Source organism: Cyanistes caeruleus, chromosome 8 (genome assembly GCF_971803275.1).
Source record: "Cyanistes caeruleus chromosome 8, bCyaCae1.hap1.1, whole genome shotgun sequence".
NCBI classification, from domain to species: Eukaryota; Metazoa; Chordata; class Aves; order Passeriformes; family Paridae; genus Cyanistes; species Cyanistes caeruleus.
The window spans coordinates 25,323,257-25,345,173 of record NC_141708.1 but is presented as its reverse complement, the minus strand read 5'-3'; the positions used below and the strand labels follow the sequence as shown (position 1 = coordinate 25,345,173).

The following is a 21,917-nucleotide window of genomic DNA, read 5'->3' as shown; positions in this document are numbered from 1 at the left end:
ATTTCTCAAGTGCTTAGCACCTGCCAGGTGAGGTCCAGGTATGGATAGAATTTGGCTGGACTGTAGAATCAGCTTCTAGGAGCACTCTTAAATCTGGCTGTAAGTAGATGCCAATCGTAATCTAGTCTCTCTTGGAACTCTGTCCCTTATCAGATTCAATAATCACTCTTCTGAATGACAGCAGAAGGAAATTCATTAAATAAAAACTGTTTTGAAGATCTGAAAGGATCCCTCCCAGAGTGATAATTACTATGTTTCCATTTCTGTTAATGACATCTAAGAACTGGAAACAAAAGTAGTGGTGGAGGATTAAGTAATTATGGAGTATTAGATGCACTTGAAGAGCAGGGTCACAGAAAAAGGCAGGAGGAGGAAAGAGTGAGCATGCTGTGGGCTGCTCATCAGCTTGAAAGCTATAAAATATTCCCCCTTATTCACAGCGTGGTAGCTGTAAAGGACACAGGCTCACAGTACAGATCAGCTGTTCTTTATTGTCCCCATTCTGGAGAGCTACAGCTTTTATGGGTAAGTAAAGCTCTTGTTAACTATAGATAGATACTATCTCTAGTCTGTGATTAATTTTCTCTCATCTAGAAATTGCAGATGTACGTGACAGAAATAGAAAACTAATTTGGGATGATTTAAATATGCAAGTATAGTTCTATGATAAGTGCAATACTATAGGTGACCTAAAATTCTTGTGTCTTTTCAAAACAATACTTAACACTGTCAGACGAAAATTAAGACTGGTTTAAAGAAAATTAGCAAATCATGAGAACAGCAATGAAAAGGGAACTTAAAGTACTGGAAAATGCTGAGTTCTTACGAAATTCAAGTATTTGAAAGAAAACTGAAATTCATTAGTCTCTATTGACAGTATAAGACCCATGAAAGCAAATATGCATACATGTGCCTCTGCACACATAGTGCACTTTGCCAGGCACTGCTGGGAGGACTGCAGCTGCATTTAGGTGGTCCAGCCTTTGAATGTGCTTCTTTATGACTCAACCCTCAGCACAGGTAAAGCTGGAGCACAAGCCCTTAGCTATGACCTTTCCACGTGAAATAATGCCTTTCATACTGGATTTAAAATATACCTTTGAGACTTTAATTTCCATTAGTCTCCAGATCATTCCAAGGTATTGGTTAACTGGATCAAAGGGTTCAGTCTTCCACCTTCATTCACATGATGGCAACTCACGTCACAGCTGGACCTTGTGACATCAGCAGAACTAATCTTAGTATGTATTGAGTATACTCAATATGTTTAAGGGTGAAATAATCTCTCTCTAAGAGCAGTATGACAACTGAGCTGCCATTTAGAGTAATTGCCTAGTCAATTAAATGATTATTCAAGTTTAACACCTCAGTAGTTTTGGGACACTGATAAAAAAGCAGGTCAAAATTTAATTTAAAAGCACTTTAAACAGTCAGAGGGCACAAATGTAAGTGGACTAAACCAGTAACAGACAGGTATTGCTTCTGGCTAAACTACTCTATTTGTACAGGTCATTTCTGTAGGACTGACTTCCTATTGCAATGCAGGTGGAGACAGCTGAACTAGGTAGCTTGTTTCTTCTACTCCTACATCATTTATGTGTTCCTGTCCTACTTTCTGGATGTTCTGCTCAGAAGGCTTATCCTTTTGATATATTTGCTGGTAGTGGCTCAAAGTTTTTATTCCCACTTTTGTTCCTGCTCTTTCCAGCCTGTTTTTTTCTCACACAGCACTGTTTCTGTTGCCCAAGTACAAAACTCTGGGCAGGATAATAAGAAATGACAAACAGAAACCCACACACTTCTAATTACAGGTTTGTCAGTCTTTAAAAACAACAGCAACAAAAAAAAAAATCCATTCATGTAAAATCATGCAACAATTCAGGCAATTTTTAGATGTAGGCTCTGTTAGCTTCCTTACAACCAAAAATACTAAAGCCAGCCTTGACAATATTACAAATTCCTTGTGTGTGTGCAGTTTTCAGCATTCCCCAGCACCCTGCCATTTGCTTCAACAGCATTATAAACCCATAATACATCAGAACCATAGGGAAATCCCACAGCTGCTGCTTTTAATTCAAGTTGGTTTTCCTTGTAGATTTTAAAGCGTTGTATCAGATGCACTTAAATAAATCAGAGTCAACAAACTTATTGCTGTCCAGCACCTAGTGAAAATTCAGCCACTCTTATTCTGTAGAGCTAGAAATAGATTGCAGCAGAGGCAGTAAAGCCATCCTGACCTGTCGAGGCTGCAGGAGGGGAGACAGGGTCCCAAAAGCAGTTTTCAACCAACCCACCAAAGGCTCTCAGCCTCTTTTCTGAGGTGTTTTGTGAAACAAAGCTCTGGCACTTGAGGAGGGATGAGATTGTGTCTGAAGGCTCATATCCTGCATGTGTTGCCATCTTCTCTATTTCTGAGGACCTTTTTGTATCATAGGGTCACCAACAATCTGAGTAAAATAACAAAAAGTAAAAATCAATCCCCCTCTTCTCGCTCTGTTGCAATTCAAGTAACTTCTTATATCCATTCACCTAAACCCATCATTTTTGTGCTTTGGGATCCTTTCACATGCATTAAAAAACCTAAATTAAGTGAATAAAATACAGTGCTGCTTGGAAAGAGCTAAATTATCTTTTCACTATTCTAATATCAAAATCCAATTTTCAGGGGGAGCTATTTTCTAATGGAGAGACAATTTAAATTAAATCTATAAAGAAAAAGTACTTCATTCAGGGCCCAGTCTAGAGAAGGACAGTGACAGTGTATTGTTGTTTATAAACTGGAATGGGGACTTTGCTATGGTCCTTTGTAGTTAAGAGTGTAAAACTATGTCCTTTCCAGTCTAAAAAATATCTGGGAATAAAAGCAGCTCAGCTTTACTGAAAGATCTGTAGAAACTCCTTCAAAAACACCAATTCTAGACAAGAAAAAACAAATACCCATTTAAAAGAAATTAGCCCATGTTACATATATTAAGAATATATTAAGACTATAAGAAATATCAGAAGTATTTGGAATCAGTGCTGTTCAATGCAGATGTTGAAATATCTAGCATCCCAAAATTATTTTATCCAAGTAATTTTATCATTCTTTGTCTTGTTTGTGCAAAGAACAGTAGAGCAATAAGAAATCTAGTCACAAAGTAGTTCAGCCAAGAGGAGCTCAGCAGAAGAATCTCATGACTTGCTCAGACAGTCCCTATCTCCCTTTATTAAATGTTTCTTTTTAAAAACATTAGAAAAGCCTCTTGCACAAACTTTGATAATTTTTATATTAATAACATTATTTCAATAATTTCTAATTCTTGCAATCATTTCTTCTGGACAAATAAAAATGAGAGAAACCTGCCAAGATTTTTGAACCTGGTAGTTCTGGGTAATGTCCAAAAAGCTTGCACAGCATCATGAAAACACAAATTTGTCCAGGAAAATCTTACTGCAAACTTCAGTTCCCAGGCAACACCAACCCACTTGTAAAGCAGAGCTCAAACCTACTCACACAGCACAGGTAACCAGGTCAACATAATGAATTAAGTTAAAGCAAACAAGAAATTACCCAGCAAAAATTACATATTTTCAAAATTGTTAAGACACCTGTGTCCATCTGCATACGTTTAAAATCTGATCCTTCTTGCTCTGTTGGGAACAAGCTTTAACTTTATAGATATTGATAATGTGATGCACCAATAAGCAGATTCTGCTGGGCAACTCAGGTTTGGAGCAGAGCTAAATTGTAGGTTACACCTTACAGCAGAATGTTACTTGCATTAAGCACCAACAGAGCTTATAAGGACAGAGCTTTTAAAATGTGTGTCAGAATTCAGAATGATCTTTTATTACAGTACAAAGTCTCTTATGCCACATAAAAATAGCCAAACACACCCACTAAGCAAGAAAAAAATATTCCTGGCATGTCCATTATGCAGCCAACTTCAATACTGTCTTCCAAGGATCTTCTTCTCATCTCTCTCACTATAAAGTGGGTCAAACACACATGTCAGGGTCAGAGTCATAATGCTCAGCACTACAAAATTTCAGACTGTGCCACAAAAAATATTTACATTTAACAGAATTTAGGCAAATTCTCATTACTGTCCACTTCATTCTGGAGATCACTGAGATTAATAAGGTACCTCACCCCATAGGTCATGCAATACCCTTATCTTCAACAGTGCAGGAACAAAATCCTCCTCTCTCAATGTTTTTTTTCCAGATCTTGAGTGGAGTCATACAAGCAGTTAGCAAGAACAAGACAGGTGCAGGTGGAGGACAAGTTGCAGACAAAATATACTTTTTGGGCATTGTACCAGAGAAGCAAAATAAATGAATGCCCTTTCAAAGCTGGCAATATACCTTTGCACTATAGCTCTTCAAACAACATTTGTCACACACAGGTAGAACAGACAAATGCTCAGGCCTGTGAATTTATTTGCATGAAAGCAATCATTAATTAAATGCTAGAAGCCCAGGAACTTTAATCTGGACAGTGGGAGCTTTGTGCTGTGCCTGTTTAGGTGGAGTCAATAATTGCATTTGCTCTGTTATTTGTCATCTCTCCACGTAGCTCTCCTGCCACTGGGCACCCTGGTGGGGCCCCTTGCTCTGCCAGCCATGCCCAACATCCACCCACACTCCCAACAGATTGTGTTTAGCAGGGAGAGCTGAGGACTGGGCTGATGCTTTCATATCAGCAAAAAGGTTCCTTTTTTTCACAGCTGTTCTTTTGCTTGGCTAAAAAGCCCCTTGTAGGAGCTGTCAGCCAAAGGAAATTAGTGTTTTCTCTGCCATGGAGTCTAATTGGTTTTTTCTCCACTGACAGCTCTTCAAGCTAAATTTAGGGAGCCAGGAAAATTAGGCTGAATGCTGTTTGGCTGAGACTATGGCCTACTTCCCATACATACATGATAACCATAGGGAAGGGTCCCTTTAATTCACTTTATGCTGCAAAATTTAAGATGTATATTAACTGCGTGATCAAAGGTATATTTAGAGACCAACATCACTCAACAAATGCAGAAAACTAGATCTCCAGTGAGCAAGACAGAAATTTCATTCATTTCCATAAATGAAGCCAATTTATCCCCAGCTGCCACAATTTGTCTGATTGCTTATCTGCTCACATGTACCTTTGCTGCACTGACAATTTACTCCTCTTTCACAATACATGAAGAAATCAACACCTCCTGGGACCAAACAACTGAAGTTGTTTGAAAGAAGTGGAACTCTGATTTAAACCATCAAGTTTCCTGACCCCTTGTTTATAAAAAAAACCAAAAAAACTACCTGAAAACACTACCCAAACACAAATTGTGCTGATGGTGCTTTACTCATTTACTCATTGCTTTTGAGTGCAGCACATTTGTGGCTATTCCTGTCCAGCCTCTGGATCTAGAATTTCCTTACCTTGCACCATGAATTGGAGCATCTGGGAGCTCAGGCTCAGCATCAGCCTGTGAAGCTGGTGTGTGTCCAACAGACCTATTCCCTAAGCACTAAGTCACTTAAATGATCAGACATGTAAAAAGGCACACACAGGTACACAAGTTTACAACATTTTAATATCTTTACACTAAGGTGAATTTTATCCCTATTCTCCAGCCTTCAAAAAAAGGAATAACTTTAACAGAACACAATTAAGCAGCTCTTCATGCTCTTCAGGACATATGTTCACTCTGACTGCACTTGGCTGGCTTTATTTTGACTTATCTCACTGACCTGTTGCAGGCTATCATATTTTTCCTCTTATCTGTTTTCAGTCAGGGTTTTGAAGCTATTTTTCTTGTTGACTCCACAGGGCATAATATCAACCACAAGCCTATAGGATCTGCTTTCTACCCACAGCTTTCCTCACACACACTTTTTCCTGTACTCCTCCTTGGTGGGATTCAATTATACAAGAACAAAGCCAAAAATTATAAAAATATAGAGTTTCTTTTCCCCTCCCAAACAATCTCCATTTCACGATCAATTGCTATTTTTTTCCTCACCATAACAATACATCAATTTGGGTTACCACAAGACAATCAGTATCTCCTTTTACCAGGGGCTCTTCTGAGCCTGCATTTCTCTAATAGTTTTCTGAAAACTTCTTCTGTTCATCTCAGTTTTCTCTTCTCCTTTGCCACTGATTTCTTTACCTCATTAAAAAAAAAAAAGAAAAAAATAAAAGCCATGCTTGACACCACATCAAAGACCATTTGTGGCTGTTCTACCTGATTCGTGACATTTAAGAGAATTGTAGACATGGATTATGGAAAGTCTTTTTTAAATCCTTGTGATTAATAGATAAAATTAATATAAGTACTAGCCAGCCAGGCTTAAATTCCTGCCTTCATCAGCCCTTCCACCTGTGGGTCAGGCTAAACAGTGAAAATCTCCTTTAAAACCTGTTGCTTTCTCATGTTCCTTGAACAGTAAAACGTTCAAAGGTCAATCCCACAGGACCAATACTTTTAAGGAGCTCAGGATGGGCCAGTGCAGTGCAGAAAGGCTGCAAAAACAATGAGAAAAGTCTGTATTTTGGGAACAACACAGTGGGCTTTCCTCTGGTTTCCAGTTCTAGGCAAGACATATTCTTAGTGCACACTTATGTATTTGGGCCATTAACATTGAGAAAAATTACACATAGTCTAGACCAGGAGGCAAGAATATTGGGGAAAACATGGGCCTTTCAGATTCCAAAAGTGAGTGGAAGGAGATATTTCAATTCCCAGATAATGGCAGGGCTCCAGCCTTCCAGGAAAATCTATACTCATACATTTCTACTCCTTTCCTCCTTGAAGAGAGTCGCTGAAGAATGCAGAGGAGCAAGAGTTAAAAACCAGCCAGGTCAGGATTCGTTCAGAATTATATCCCTTTCATCCTCAGGATATTAGTTTTAAATTCTCTCCCTGGGTCCTTTTTAATCTCATGATTTTTCTCCTACATCTCATCACCCTTGAGTGCAGTGACAAAGACACAAAATGTATCTTTTAACATGGCCGTAAGTGGCTTTCCATGGAGACATAGATAATAGCTTATCTGATTTATAGGACAATTTTCTTGCCATGGGTTTGAAAGTCTGAAGAGATGGAGGATCTGTTCCTCCAATACTTTACTTCATGCACCAAGATAAGATAGTTCTATCAGAAAGAATATAAGTCAGCCCAGTCCCAAAACAGCTGCATGACTTTCTAGAGATGAAATACAATAATTCACCACTGGAGAAATTAAAAAAAAAAAAAAAAAAAAAAAATCTTTCCTTGAATTGAATTGCACCTTTCTCCTCCCTTCCCTGGTAACAAAATCAAAAGCAGCAGCTTTTGCTGCCCTCGGTTACAGTAAAATGCTATAATCATGTAGCTGCACCGCTCACAGCCAGCAGGAATGTATTTGACCTTACAGGCTTTATTTGCTCTTAACACACACACATTTGCCAGCCCTCCTGGACTTCTCCATCTCCAATTTACGCCTTTATGTTTCATATGAAACAAATTTAATATCACATTCCCAGACAAGGAGACCTGGAGCTTTATTTCGACTATGATACAATAATACTTCTACTCAGCATACAGGTACACTCATTACCATAGGTTTATTTAGGACATGCCCCAACAAACCAGGAATTGTTTTATCTGTTTTAGGGAAGAGCATTAAAAAATGCTGTGAGAGAATGAAGGCTTACAGGTCCATGATTTTGCAGGCTGCCACACTAACATGAATGCAGGTCACCTTTTCTTTTTGCTTTGTTCTTAGTTACATTGCTAGACAGACACAACAGCTATTTTGCAGTATTATGAGTTGGAATTTTAGTTTCTTCAGGCTGCATCTGATGCTTTTCAGCTACTCCTGACCTGCAGAACACTAGGAGTTTTTCAACCCTAACCCTCATCCCTCAGCTGTTACACAGGATATGTCAAAATAGAGACTTGTGTTTCCTGTCCTGCTGATACAATACATTTATAGAATACTACAGTCAAGAGAAGGCCAGATGACAATTTCAACAAGAAAAAACAAGATTGAGTTATTTTTTCTCAGTCCAAACTTATTTTGTGGCACTTATCTCCATGTTCTACGAGCTAAATTACAAACAAATTCAAATAAATTCTTCAATGCATTTAAGTGCAATTAAACAAGATGAAACTTCCACCAAAGAAAATCCCTGTGGAGTTGATTACTAGAAGTTAAGAAAGCATACCTGGGGAAGTCTGTATAGTGTCTTCTTTTACTGTTCTTTAATTGTCTATTACCAGAGTCATTAGACAGAGCTAAATAGACCTCCATTATGAGCAGCTACCACACCTTTATACTCTGGAAAAACACATTACCTTGTTTTTCTGCTTTGAATAATCATGATGGTGATAATTATCCATGGAAGACCCTTCTAAAGTATATTAAAGAAAAGTGACAGAAGAACAAGTTCAGTATGTGAAATTACTGGAGGAAGAGGCAGCAAAATACAAGGCATTTGACTGGATTAAGTTGTTTCAAGCCCTCAACTTGGCTCATACAGACCTCACGCTGCTCAGGACCCAAACAACAATAAGCAATATCAAGAGTAGCATTCATATTGAAGGACAGAGTCCACAGTTCCTCTAGAAAAAAAAGAGAAAATAGTTTCCACGCATGTGAGCAGCTATAAAAAGGAAAAAGATCAGAAGTCATTGCTGTTTTAGAAGGGGGCAAAATCAGTTGCTGAAAGAGGGAGATGTGTGGGATTCTCTCACTCCCTGAGGACTTTATAGGTCAAAAGTAGCACTGAGAATTGACACAGCAGTGATTCAAGGGTTCCAAAGAGCTCACTCCTCGTGGCTCTTTCCCCACAGCAGAAGCCAGCTGAAATTGCTGTGCTACAGCACATTTTCTGCACTGTTGTTTCTGCTCTCATCAGGATGATCAAAAACCAACTCCCACGGCAAAAGTCCAGTTCCTAAGCCTTACTCAGTATCATGTACAGATCTACGTGTGAATTAATAATCTATGCCTTCAGCTCAGGAAAAAAGCCTTTTGTACCTCAGCCTCAAGAGATTTCTAAACTCAGGCCCTGCAGGCAATGAGTGCCCATTTCCCTCTCTTCTACGGTGAATTACTAAAGCTGGAGAGCAATGGTCTAGCAAAAAAACGCTGATTCAAGAGAAGGAGCAGTATTCCTTTGGAAGATGTTTATTCTGCTAAAAGGCTGCTCAGAGGCCAGGCAGGCAGGCACTCCCTGCTGGCTGACCAGCTGGCTGGCCTGGCTGGCACCCTTCCAGCCCCTGGCTGGCAAAGAACCACTTCTGCAAAAAGCCTGAACAAATCCTTCTGCTTTGCCTCCAGTTCCACCGTGTCAACAGTCTAGTCCAGCACGGGATGAAACAAATGTCAACACCCCAGAATTTTCCACAAAAGAGAAATAAACACACTTTTCTGGTCTGCTTTAGTCACAATCTGCATAAGCTGTACTGCTTTTTCACTGCCATAAATAACTGTATTAAGTGTCAGCTTCACTGTCCCTGCAGAAGCATGGACTTAAACACAAGGAGTACTGAGGAATCAGTCCCAAGCTGGTTAAGTTAATCAAGATTTTATGAATAACAAGCAGGATAAAATTCTGAGTCCCTTAGTGTTAAAATGCTGAACCCTTTTCTGTTTTAGCTAAATGCTGCTTTCTGTGAGGCTTTTATTGAGTAACTCTTCAGTCAGCTACTGCTCATACTTCTCATTTCAAAATACTACAACCAGAAGGGTGTTTTACAAGGACTTTGTCATCATGCATATGGTGTTATTCTACTGATCTATTCCCTGGAGAAATGACAAAGCATCTGGATTTCTAGTTATCACGGTACTGACCCAACCAGTCACCAGTACATGTCCCCTGTCATTTGTAAAACAACCTCCTCCATTTTAAGAAATCCAGTTTTCTTTCCATAGCTTTATAGAACCTAATTAGAAACATATTAGAAATATATTTGCAAACATCACTGTTGCTCTAGTTAGAGAACACACAGTACTAGAAGTCAAATGCCAACACATTTTGGATCTTGATAAGATGAAAGCAGAGTTCAGTAGATAATTCAATCTCACAGGCTCCTACTTTATTTCAGGTTGCTCAATCAGCAGTTGTAGCCTTCTGTCCACTCCCACTAGGACTTTGTTTAAGATCAAACCTGATTCAACTGTCAGGTGCTCAGCTAGTTTGTTTATTTTCTGCTTTTTGTATAAAAGAAGCTGCATTCTACTGTACTTCATTTACACAAAATTATTTATTCAGCAGATTTTGGCAGGAGAACTGGACCTGATGAACCCAGCCATTTTTCTAGAGATACTAGTTTCTTAAAAGCACAAAAGCAAAACTATTTTTAAATAACTGCTTTTAATTTTTTTAAGCCAAATCATTTTTCTTCTCAATAGGCAGCTTTTAATTATGTTCAACTTCAACTCCCTTTACTCACCCTCTTTCCAAAACTGCTCAGGACACTTCTGTTCCTCAGAGGTAAATTCGTGTATGCACTAAATTAATGCATTTTCATTTTTAAAAAGTCTCATATTAATTAATGGATACATTGGGGACAGAGAATACAGTTAGTCCACCAAACAAAGATAAGTGATCAATTATTAATGCTCATCAAATAATTTCTGAGGCATGACCCATAAGTCAGCATTTTCAGTGAAACCGTTTGGAAAGCAGAAACGCTATTTTACTACAGTTTTGGAAACATCCTGCATTATATCCTACTAAATATTAACTACTTCAGACATCAGTTTTCCAGCAATATTTCTTACATTAACTTCAGCCACTTTAGGTCTTTTTGTTTTTGGAAAGTAGATGGAGGGATCCTCATATTGAAAGGACAGAAGATTTTGAACAAATCAATAAAATAAGTGGTAACCACCTGTCAGAATTGGATGCTATACCACAGAGTTTATAAGATCTTTATAAAAGATGATTCATCAAATCATTAACTGTGAGACACAGAATATCACTGAGATCAACAACAGCATTAATAAAGTTGGAGGCAGTAAGAGTGGGATGAGTTTACAGAAATAGCTGCAAGGAATGTGGGAAATTAAAGTGCAGAAGTCTGCACAGGTAAATTGTAGGATTATAGTAAAGCACAGAGATACTAAACACAGACATGATGAAAAAGGATAGTCTCTTTGACTTCTGTGGAGGTAAGTAATGCTCAGCCTGTCTCTAAACACATTTTTAAGGAGCTGGTAAGAAGGTAAATAAAGGAGATACTGTTAATGCATTTCAATTTCTACAAACCTTTCAATAACCTTTGTCTAAGTTGTCTTGGGATATGAGAGATGATTATCTGATGAATCCTGACGAGCTGAATAAAGGCTGCTTTTACAATAGAAACACAAAATTATTAGAGGTTACCTTTGCTGGAACCTGTGTAATTCAATATATTCATAAATGACCTAGAAATAGCAGAATGGTAAGGAGTTTTTTTATTATTTGGAGTATTCAAAATTGACTTTAGAGAACTGCAGGAAAATTGTATCATCCTGTGTGACTTGGGATAAAGAGGCACATCAAGCTCACTTGTCTGCAAATGCTAAACAACCTACATGGGGAAAAGATGGCCAAAATATAAATGATGGTGGGGTTTGATTTAACTCCTGCAGCCTGGAAGAGATCATTTTGATTAACTGCACAAAAGCCATTCTCAAATAGACAAAGAATTACCAGAGTAGAAAACAAAACATGACAATCTCTGTCTGAATCCCTGTCCACCTGAGTCTTGAGAAGACTTTCAAATTCTAGATCTTCACAAAGAATGAAAGTGAGCCAGAAAAATATTCAGGCAAGTTATCACCATTTCTGTAATACTAAGCAAACTGGCAGAGGAATAACAAAGGAGGACTATAATGAAAATTCACCTGATCATGACAGACATGGAAGAGGAAATAGTGATGGATAATTCCTTTCTCATACTACAGCAACTCAAAGGCCATCAAATTTTACCTTTTTGGTAATTATTTTAAAATAATGGGAAGCATTTTCCTCTTACAACAGTGAAACTGTGGAACTAAATGTTACTGTGTGATGCGGAGATAAAAATTCTAAATTAACTTATATGGGTAAAAAAATTCCAAATAAAAGTTGATCAACATGTATTAGATATATATTGATGTAAATACTAGGTATGTTTCTAAAGGCCAAAGTTGCCAGAAACAAAGGAAGAAGTGTTTTACCTCATCTCTTCTTTCAGGGCCTGCTCCTGGCCACTGCCACGGTAGATACTCAGTTGTTAAGCTGCAAGTACTGTCTTTATCACAAACAGGTATTTAGAAATGACAGGCTTGATTTGGGCCCTGTAATTATTCCTCTCTCCTCCCCACCTCAAACTCTGGCACAATTATTATATGTTAATTTCTGTTTCCAGATAGAATTCATCCCTGCATGTTTATGCCTGCACAAGAGCTATGTGCTGAGAAGTGACCAAGCCTTTGACCTCATGTTCTTGGAATAAATGAGCATATTTAGATCATGACCCTTCAGGAAATTATTTTATAATAAGATATCAGCACTGAAAAGAGCTACCACAAGGAACTCAACATTTTCCATGCTGGCTCACCAAAGTTTTCTATCCCATTCTGTTTAGAAACCCTGAGCAAGCACCTGGAATACCTTGGGCTTTGTGGAGATGATACAGAAGCTGAAGATCAGATCCTTGAGAGTTTGAATGGGATTCTCCTGGCTATCACTGAAGATAGTTAAGTATCACTCTGGATTACCAATTAACCATTTGCACAATTCAAAAGAATTCATGGCAGATTTTGCTTACTGATAATCTGTATTTCAAAAAGTGATTGCTGCTGGAATTACAGTTGTTTTCAGGCTGTGTTGCTTTCTTTTCTCTCTGTATGAAACTCACAAAATTACCTGTGACCAGATAAAGTTACTAAAATACCAAAAGCTCCAGAGAAATTCCAGGTTTAATATTCTATTTACTACAAACTCCTAGGATTAATTTAGGGTGACCCCATCAGGTCAGACATTTTAAAAGTAGTTTCTAATCTACTTATTCAAAAGTCCCTAAAGCCTTCACACATTCTCCTAAAATGACATAAACCTGCATTTATTTGAGTCTCCTGGCAGATGGTGATTTACTGCCTTCAGGACAGCTGGCCGTATTTTTGATGGAAAAAGGCTAAGGGAATTGTCTGCTCTAATTGCCAGTCTAATAAAAGATGCTGTGCCTACCTACAGAATTAATTGCTAGGCCATACCTCAGGAATAGCATCTTAATCCCTGACTTCCCCTGCCTTATGCAGGCATCCTTTTATAGTCAGAGAAGATGAAACTGTTTTCCTCTTTGCTTTGCCACCCCTGCTTCAGTTCAGCATAAAGCAGAGTAATCAGCTGGAACCACACATGCTGCAATTCAAGCAGATGACTGTGCCCATATATTCAGACTCAGACAGCCTTTAAGAACCCTGTTAAACCAGAGAAGCTTGGATCCCACAGATACCCACTCAGAACCCTGGGAAACAAAGGAGCACGTGAATAAAGCAGCTGCAAACCTACGGCAGGTACTGCTAACGCCCTTATCATTGCAGAGCAGAGATCCTTCCACCTACTCAGAGGGAGTGGGATCTTCCCAACTTTGGCAAAAATCCTGAAGGGCAATCCACCATGTGCAGTGAGAGCAGCCCACGTGCTTTCAGAGATAGCCAAAAATGGTAAGTTGTGCTCCAATATTACTACAAGGCATTTTACAGCACATTAGCTTCATGTTTTCACTCTTGGATTTTGTTTCATGGCTACCAGCTACTGCTATTGCAGTTGTTTTATTCCTAAATGGCAAAAGCCTGGAATTCCCTCTCTTTTATCTACGCAGAGGAAATGAAGACACCATGTATTGAAGCAGATTTGGTTCCAACACTGATACCTTTGCTGGAGAGCACAGACCAAGAAATGCTGCTTCACGCTGGGAGGGCCATTGGCCGTATCTGCTACGACAATCGTAGGTATCCACTGAAGAGAATCTGCTTGTCCCTGCCTCTAAGGCACTCTTTTAAAAGGCATTGTAACCTGTAACTCAAAATAACTTTATGAGACCTGAGCACATCGTGCACTTCAGCCTCCAGTTAGGTGTACAATTCACAAAGCTCAGTCACCTGGCTGAATGCACCCCAAACACTGCCTGAACTCTGGGTTTCTCCCCTACATTTTTGACTTCAAGGTGGCACACCTCTGTCACAACTGCTTTCAAATTACAAGAGCAGAGCCTCACACATATCTTAACCAATTTTGCAGACTTGCCTTGGGTCCAAATCCTGAATGGCTTGGACTTCTTCCATAATAATAAGGACATCTATAAAGCAAGGCACTTGTTTAAAAAGTGAGTTAGAAAAAAATAGAAATTAAAAAAAAAAAAACAGAAAAACATGAGACATTTATCTATGCAAGGAATGGTCTTCCTCTGAGGACCACTGCTTGCATGCAGGAGATTTTTGTGCTCCAAATTGCCTGGTCACCAACTTGCTTGCTGGTCTCAAAAGTTAAAACAATTTTCATTTACTTGCCCAGAAGAGTTAAAGATTTTTTTTTTTTATCTTTAACTCCCAGACCGACCAAAATATTTACTGTATACTGAAAGTAATATGGAAATTTTCACCCAGTATCTTGTATCCATTACCCTCTGCCTCCAATCTACCTTCTGTAATCCTTCTAGTGTGGATCTGCACAACTTTACTTACAAAGTTGTGGTTTTGCCTCCTTCAGTGTTCTTATGAAATCCAGGCATTATAGGTACCTGGTATAGATTCCACCAAGCTCCCTGTGAGTTGCCTGTATTCGCCAGGGAATGACACAGCAGTTTAAAAAAGCTTTTCCCTACAATTACATTCCCAGCTCATGCAGCTCCTGTACACAACATTTCTGCAGCATATGGCCCTCCTGCACATCTGCTTCCCTCCTGGCAGAGCACAGCCCCAGCACAGCTTTGCCAAGATGATGGTGGCATGCTTTAATAAATCCTATTACTAACACAGCCATAAATGCATCAAAAAGAAAAATTAACTTCTCCAATTCCCTGACTGAATTCCAATTGCCTGTTCTACAATAGCACCAGACCCTTCCTGGTGTCTGCCATGCACCCTGTCACCCGAGCAGCAGTCCAGCTCCCAGCAAGACACTGCTGCAAGAGCAAGTGCCATTGTACTCTCAAGCAACCATCATGGTACAACTTTGTATCTTACAGTTCTTGGCATCCTCTAAATCATTTCAGCTATTAAGCTTTCATTCATTACAAAACAAACCACAAAAAACAAGAAAACAGTTATCAGTTTCCTCAGCAAGCACATGTGGTTGGACGCCGTGGCTTAATACCTTAAGTCAAAGCTGAACCAGATTTAGGAAAAATCTGCTCCAAACTCGCATTTCCTCCACACACACATTAGCCTGAAACCACCACACTAAAAGCTCTACAAATTCTAATAGTGTGAGAAAGAACCAGACTATCTTGCTGCTATAAGCATCTCAGCTGGACCCTTTCCACTGATTCAATTAGTTCCTGATTTAACCACCTTTAACAGCTCTGCTTTGCTCACCAGGTGGCCTTCAGGAAGAGCTGGTGAGGGTTGGAGTAATCCCATCACTGGTCCGGATATTAACTGACTATGCAGAGAGTGAACCACTTGTCCACGTTGCTCTATTGGCCTTGTACAACCTGGCAGACCTTGGTAAGTTTTTTTAAAGTTTTTGCATCTTAGAGCAAAATATCATCTCCACACTGTCACTGCCTTTCCATGCCCAGAGGTTTGTGGGCTTTCCTTGCTTTGTCCTTTGTTTTTGGGGTGGGGTGGTGTTTGGGCTTTGTTTTTAAAACATTACTGATATCTAATAAAGAACTGGCCACAGTGTCTGGACTGGAGAAATAACTACTCTTTTATGGAATACCAGCTGTCACTTACACTACATTAAAACAATTAAGTTTTAACAGTCAGATTTTGACTCCAAATAAAGAGAAAGCATAGCTTCATATGATAAGTAGACAGTTTCATCTACTTCAGATTTGGTACATTAAAAGCTTGTTTATTAAAATTTAATTTTTACTTAATTATTAAGTTTCTATACCTTACTGAAACAGCTTCCATTTCAATTTACACAAATTTCAAAGCAAAAGCATCTTCACTAATTTAAAATGTTCTTTACCTACTTTACACAAGTTGTGAGTAGTAATGGAAGAAAAAGACCAAATACAAAATTATTACCACTCTCTATATATGGTTTGGCTAAAATTTGATCTACTGCTTCAAGCATTTAGGGCGAGATGCAGGACAGGGGACATGATATCACACTGTCACATTATTCTCCTTATTATATCTATTATATTATTATATTGTATTATTATATTGTTGTTTTATACCGTACTCAACTGAAATGTATTCTGTGAAACACTGTCAAGCTTTGCCAACATACATCTTGCAGATGTTTAAGATCCCAGCAAGACTAGAAGCACCTAAGCAAGGCCAAAAATATACTACTACAGCAAAATGACATGTACCAATTGTTACATTAAATAATCATACTACAGACGGACTTGTACAAGTCAGTGAAATGAAACCAGGATTAATTTGACACCTATGAGATCTACAGAAATTACAGAAAAACACAACTTGGGGGGAGAAGGGATAGAGTTCTGCTGTCTCAGTGCTGTCCAAAGAAACAGAAGATTCTACAAGAACAGAAAGCCTTCAAAAACAGTGTTTAATTACTTCAGATCATAGAGAGGTATCTTTAAACATTTAATAAAATAAAAAAAAAAAATTCAAAATCCTGACTTTATCACACACACAGATTCAGCCAAGGAAGCTCTAAGCATGACAAAAGTTGCTGAACAGCTGGTGGAACAACTGAGGAGAGCAGAGAGCCATGAGAGGTTAGAAATGGTCTTTGAGGTCCTGCAGGCACTTGCAGAAAATGGTAAGGCTCCCTTTGGTCTGGGTGGGACTGGGTATTGTAGTGGTTTAAGCTCTGGGTTCCAAGTTTGCCACGGGACCCTGCTAACAGAACCAGCAACCCTTTCAGGAGAAATAAGCCCCAAGAACACATGAGATCCTGGCCCAAATAACACCTGGACAGGTGAGACAACAAAGAAAGGAGGGAGAGAGCACCATTCCACTGCATTTCAGTAGATCCAAAAGACAGCAGATTCAAACTTATTCTCCCCACAGTGGGTAGGAGGAAAGCAGAAACACAGATCCTTTTTTTAATTTTAAAAATCAGAAAAACTGGGTAAAAAAAAAAAAAAATCAGAAAAATCAGTTAAATCCCAATTTGGGCCATTTACTTAAGAGCTGGGCTCACTGCAGATTGAGGATCCCTTCCAGCTCAGAATATTCTGTGAATCTGTGAAGATGCACAGAATATTCTGTGCTCTTAGCAGCAGTGCAACAAACACTGCCCCACTAAAAATATCTAGATATCTGACACAGATTTTAAAGACGTGAAAGCTCATGACTGGCAACACAAGAAATGTCAAAGAGCAATGCAGAAAGCTTTGCTCATTCTGCCTTGGTGCCATCCTAGCTCCAGATAGCTGTTACAAACAAAACCAGAACAGTGACTGCACCTGAAAAACAACTGGCTAAAGTTCAAGGATTTAGCTTTTTAGTTTGAAATGCTTCCACAAAGAGCCAAGACACTTTTAATGTGCTTTTCCTGTCATCTCTACAGATGCTCTGAAGGTGCAGTTGGTGGATGCAGGTGTGCCAGAGGTGCTGTCTGAGATCCTGCTGAGGCTCCAAGGCAGTTCACAAGCTGAAGATACATGCATTGTGAAGGCTGCATCGGATCTCATTGTCTCTCTGCTTCTTGGAGGTAAAAAAGGAAATATTACAGGCCAGGTACATAAAGAATCAACATCCAGAAGTCTCTTTAGCAGAGGAGTTGCCATCTCTGTTGGTTTCTTTTACTTATCAGGGACCCATCCACAATCTCTTTTATCATCATTGAAGGAATTCTTTTTCATTTCTATAGCCTATAGCCCAGTGCTTGTGCCTAACAGCAGCCTGGATTATATTACTGCTATGCTGTATTTTGGGTATTACAGATTAAAAAATAAACTGTCAACAACTGGCCATTTACACTGCATCTCACCACTCTCAACCCCAAAGCAATCAACACAAAGGTCTTTAATTATTACCCTTAACAACGAAGTCATCACTGACTAACAGAACAGTTCTGTTTGGGGCTAGTTATAACCAGATATGAGATATTCTCTGTTTCTCACAACACAAATAAATACATGCAGAAGGTTTTTGCTACAGCCTGTGGCATCGTCTCTTAGAACAGATACTTACACCACATCCAGGCACTTGCAGGTACCGAGACAGGGGCAAGGCTTATTGCTAATTTTACAGAAGAAATGGTAAGCTTGGTTATTCTCTACCCTTCAAAGATGTTTGTGAGTGCAGAGAAAACCAACACTATCAGATTTCACTGTTCCCTGGTTCTGAAACTTGTCTGCAGACTAGAGACTTGTGTGCTTTTAAGTTACAGATGCTAGTGATAACAAAATAATTTGAGGGGCATAATCCTGAAGAAAGGAGTGATCCAGGTATGCAACCTTTTGCACTTTTCTTTTTCCTGAACTACACCTTATTAGAGGGGAGACTCTAGAAATACTTAATGGCAAATATATCTTTTAGAAATAAAAAAATAAAAGAAAACAAACGAAAAAAAGAAACCAACAGCAAAACACACACTAAAAAAAAAGAAAAGAAATCGCCCAAAACCCACAAAAACACACACAGAAATACCCCTAAACAAAAAACAAACAAGCAAACAAAGTAACTCCACAGATTTAGGTTTTAAATTGCTTCCAGGAAGTGAGGGTTGCTCAGATATGGAGGGGGGGAGAAAAAGATGAGCCATTCTATCTTTCAATTCCTATTATAGAAAGCAATGAGCCTTTATACTCTGCAGAGAGAAAGAGATTCTTATGAGCAGACTCCTGGAAAGCATGCTGTGCTCTATCAATCAGCAGAAGATCCCCAGCACATTCCTGTCTCTTCTCACTGATGGCTACTGTACTGGCTTCAAACTCAATTAACAAAATTGCTCAACTTCCTGTTTTAATAGGCGCTTAATTACTAGAAATTTCCCTCACATCTGTCTGAATGTTGGTTTTTGGGATTTTTTTAAAGCAGGCTGTCATCCACACATCTCTTCACCTCCACCTGACAACCTTTCTAGAGTCCCTTTCTTCCTTGCCTCATACCTTGTTCTGAATCAGCCATTGTGCCTTATGGCTCTACAAAGGCCACACAAGTGCCCCTGGTGCCTTTAACTGGCTATTTCAATTTACTCAGCTGAATGGCTTGCTTTGTCACTCCCTCTTCTCCCCCCACAACAGCGTTAGATGTTTCATGTGGAAGAAGTGAATAATCCCTCTCATGCTGCACTATGTGCCACTGATGTATGCACAGCTTTTAATCTGAGAGAAAAAAAATCCTATGGAAACCTGTTCTCAGCATCAAATGACTTGTAGGCACTGAAAAGATGACAGACAGCTTTTGCAGCTATGAAAAGTGGCTGTTCCTATCAGACTTTAACTATGAGCCATTAAATTGAATGTTCTGCTGCTATCCAAGCAAAAACTCCATAGGAGAGAAAAGCAATTTGGAGCTCTGTGACAATCAAAGCAAGGCAACCACTAATGGGCTCTGCCTATTTGCACTTTACTACATGAGGAAAAAAAAAGTGCTCTGACATTCTTCAGTTTGAGAGGTGGGGGGAGGAGAGAAATTAAGTTCAATTAAGGTTAGTCCATATGAAGATCAAAATATTTTCCCTGTAGAATTTTATCAGACCAAAAGAGGTGACCTATTTTTATGGAACCTGTTCCTAAAGGGGACTGGACAATTTTCCTCATATACTCTGATCTCCAAAGATTAGGACTAGGCAAGAGAACACTTGAAGAATGACAAGCAGAACCATTAGCTTTAGAGAATGTATGCATAAAATAGTATCAAAAGATTTTTGTGTGAGTCAAATTCCAACTATTTCACAGACTGACAGTTCTCTCATGAAAATATCCAATTACATTTTACAAGCATTTGACAAATTCTTATCTAACTTATGTAAGAATACAGGGGAAATCCAGGCTACTAAATGAAATGTTAGGAGATGAAAAGAATAATAGGCACTCACTCAAAAGACAACAGGAGTGTCTATAGCTTTGAGGTGGAAATAACACCAAGACCAGCAGAGGTGTTAAAATTACTAAGGCCATTTTTACATGCTATACATACAAAAATTAGAAGTATGTACACCTCAATCTGTAAATTCAGTTAGAACCATAAGTACTAAAGCTACTTTTGGCCAGACCATGTATGAGGTTTGTATAGTTCCATGGATAACTCTTTATTCCAGGTGAATATGTATTTCTATTTAGTGTGCACGCTGTTTTGCCAGTTTTAACAAACAGCTTTCACAATGTAAGAAAACAGGAATAAGGAGATGTTCATGTGTGTCAGGCATACACTTCTCTTGAGATATAATGAACTGCATAAAGCAAAATACAGAAAATTATTTTGCAAATGGCACCTTCAAAACACTTCCTTCAGAAAGGATGCCATCTGTAGCATAGAAAGTTTCCTTTTGCTCTTTAGCAGAACTTTCTCATTTCCTAACAAGGTGAGCTAAGCAGCTTCTGAAAACAAAGCTGCCACCTGTACAGAGCGAGTTCTCAAAGACAGGAGAGATCCAGACATGCACTGTCAAAACCCTGCAGAGCACTGCTGGGAAAAGTGGTATTTTTTGGAATGTATAAGTCTGCTCTTTCACTGGGATTTAATAAACCAGATCTCTCCAGGTCAACTCATATTTTCCGAGCTTCGTGTGAGTGCAACGCAAATAGGCTTCTCATTTCAGAAAGTGGGTTTCTCAAGAGGCAAGAAAAACCTTGTTCCAACTCTTTCAAGGAGTAGTTAATGACAATTTATTTCATAGAAAACAAAGAATAACAGCAGTACAGAACAAGTAATCAGATTTGCCATTGCTAGGTAATATCCCTGGTTTCACAAGTGTCTTAAATCAGTAGAATAGCAAAATTAAAGGAGTGTTAAAGCTATCCTGGTGAGAAATCAAAAATTCCACTGGTATTCTACTACATGTGTAGTGGAAAATACAGCAGCACTGAGATGGGGAGAAAAAGGGACTGGGAGAACCTCTGGTTTTGAATTTGACAGTGACTGTCCCTTGAAAGCTCTCTCAAGCTAAGCTCCATTGGAGTCTCTCTCAGCATCAGTTTACAGGTAGCTGATGCTCACCTCTCTAACAACCTGAAGGTTGCAAAACAGTGCAAAAGCTATAGCCTTGATCTCAGCAAGCCATGAAAATAGTCAAGGCAAGGACTCCCTGAATTCTGAATTTACATCACTTGTTTCTATCACTGTGTTCCTTACCTCTCTGTTGGTTCTGCCTCTCTCTTCAGACGGCAACTGCCTGCGGATGTTCCAGCTGGGAGTCATTCACCAGCTCCTGGATGTCCTGGAGAAGCACGTGCGGAGCGGGGACACCTCTGTTCAACAGGCTGCGCTCAGCGCGCTGCAGAGCCTCGCTGTTCCAGGCACAGTCTGAACACACCTGCCACTCTGTACACATGGCTCATCCCTGCAGCTCTGCCCAAGTCACCAACACCAGCCCCCTGGGTTGTTCTGAGGGGCAATCGACCTTTCCCCCCTCCCCTGCAGGAATATATATATTTGAATAATTCATCAGGACTTCCTCATCTACATAAAGAGTTCAAATATCATCAAGTGTAATCTCATTACCAGCTGCTGAAATAGTTTTGTATTAATAGCACACAGCAGCTCAAGACCAAAAAATCAGAACAGGGTTCATAATTTAAAACACAGAGTATGGGGTACAGACACCTGGTAGGGATGTCAAACTTTCTCTTGTATAAAGCATATTTATTCATATGAATATCACCACC

At 39.1% G+C, this 21,917-nt stretch overlaps 1 protein-coding gene across 2 annotated transcripts in view; it reads left to right on the top strand.

The window, feature by feature from the left end:
- Positions 1-365: 365 nt before the first annotated feature.
- LOC111931008 (rap1 GTPase-GDP dissociation stimulator 1-like) overlaps positions 366-21,917 on the top strand; it is a 31,081-nt gene continuing 9,529 nt past the window's right edge. The window contains exons 1-8 of one of the 2 annotated variants that reach the window (XM_023929306.2): positions 366-525; positions 12,570-12,680; positions 13,528-13,650; positions 13,809-13,934; positions 15,526-15,654; positions 16,772-16,897; positions 17,651-17,794; positions 21,414-21,548. In XM_023929306.2, coding sequence (XP_023785074.2) covers positions 522-525; positions 12,570-12,680; positions 13,528-13,650; positions 13,809-13,934; positions 15,526-15,654; positions 16,772-16,897; positions 17,651-17,794; positions 21,414-21,548 — 898 coding nt within the window. In that variant the 5' untranslated portion in view covers positions 366-521. Of the gene's footprint in view, positions 526-12,569; positions 12,681-13,527; positions 13,651-13,768; positions 13,935-15,525; positions 15,655-16,771; positions 16,898-17,650; positions 17,795-21,413; positions 21,549-21,917 lie in introns of those variants that run through there. The other variant, XM_086899824.1, reaches the window with a different exon arrangement.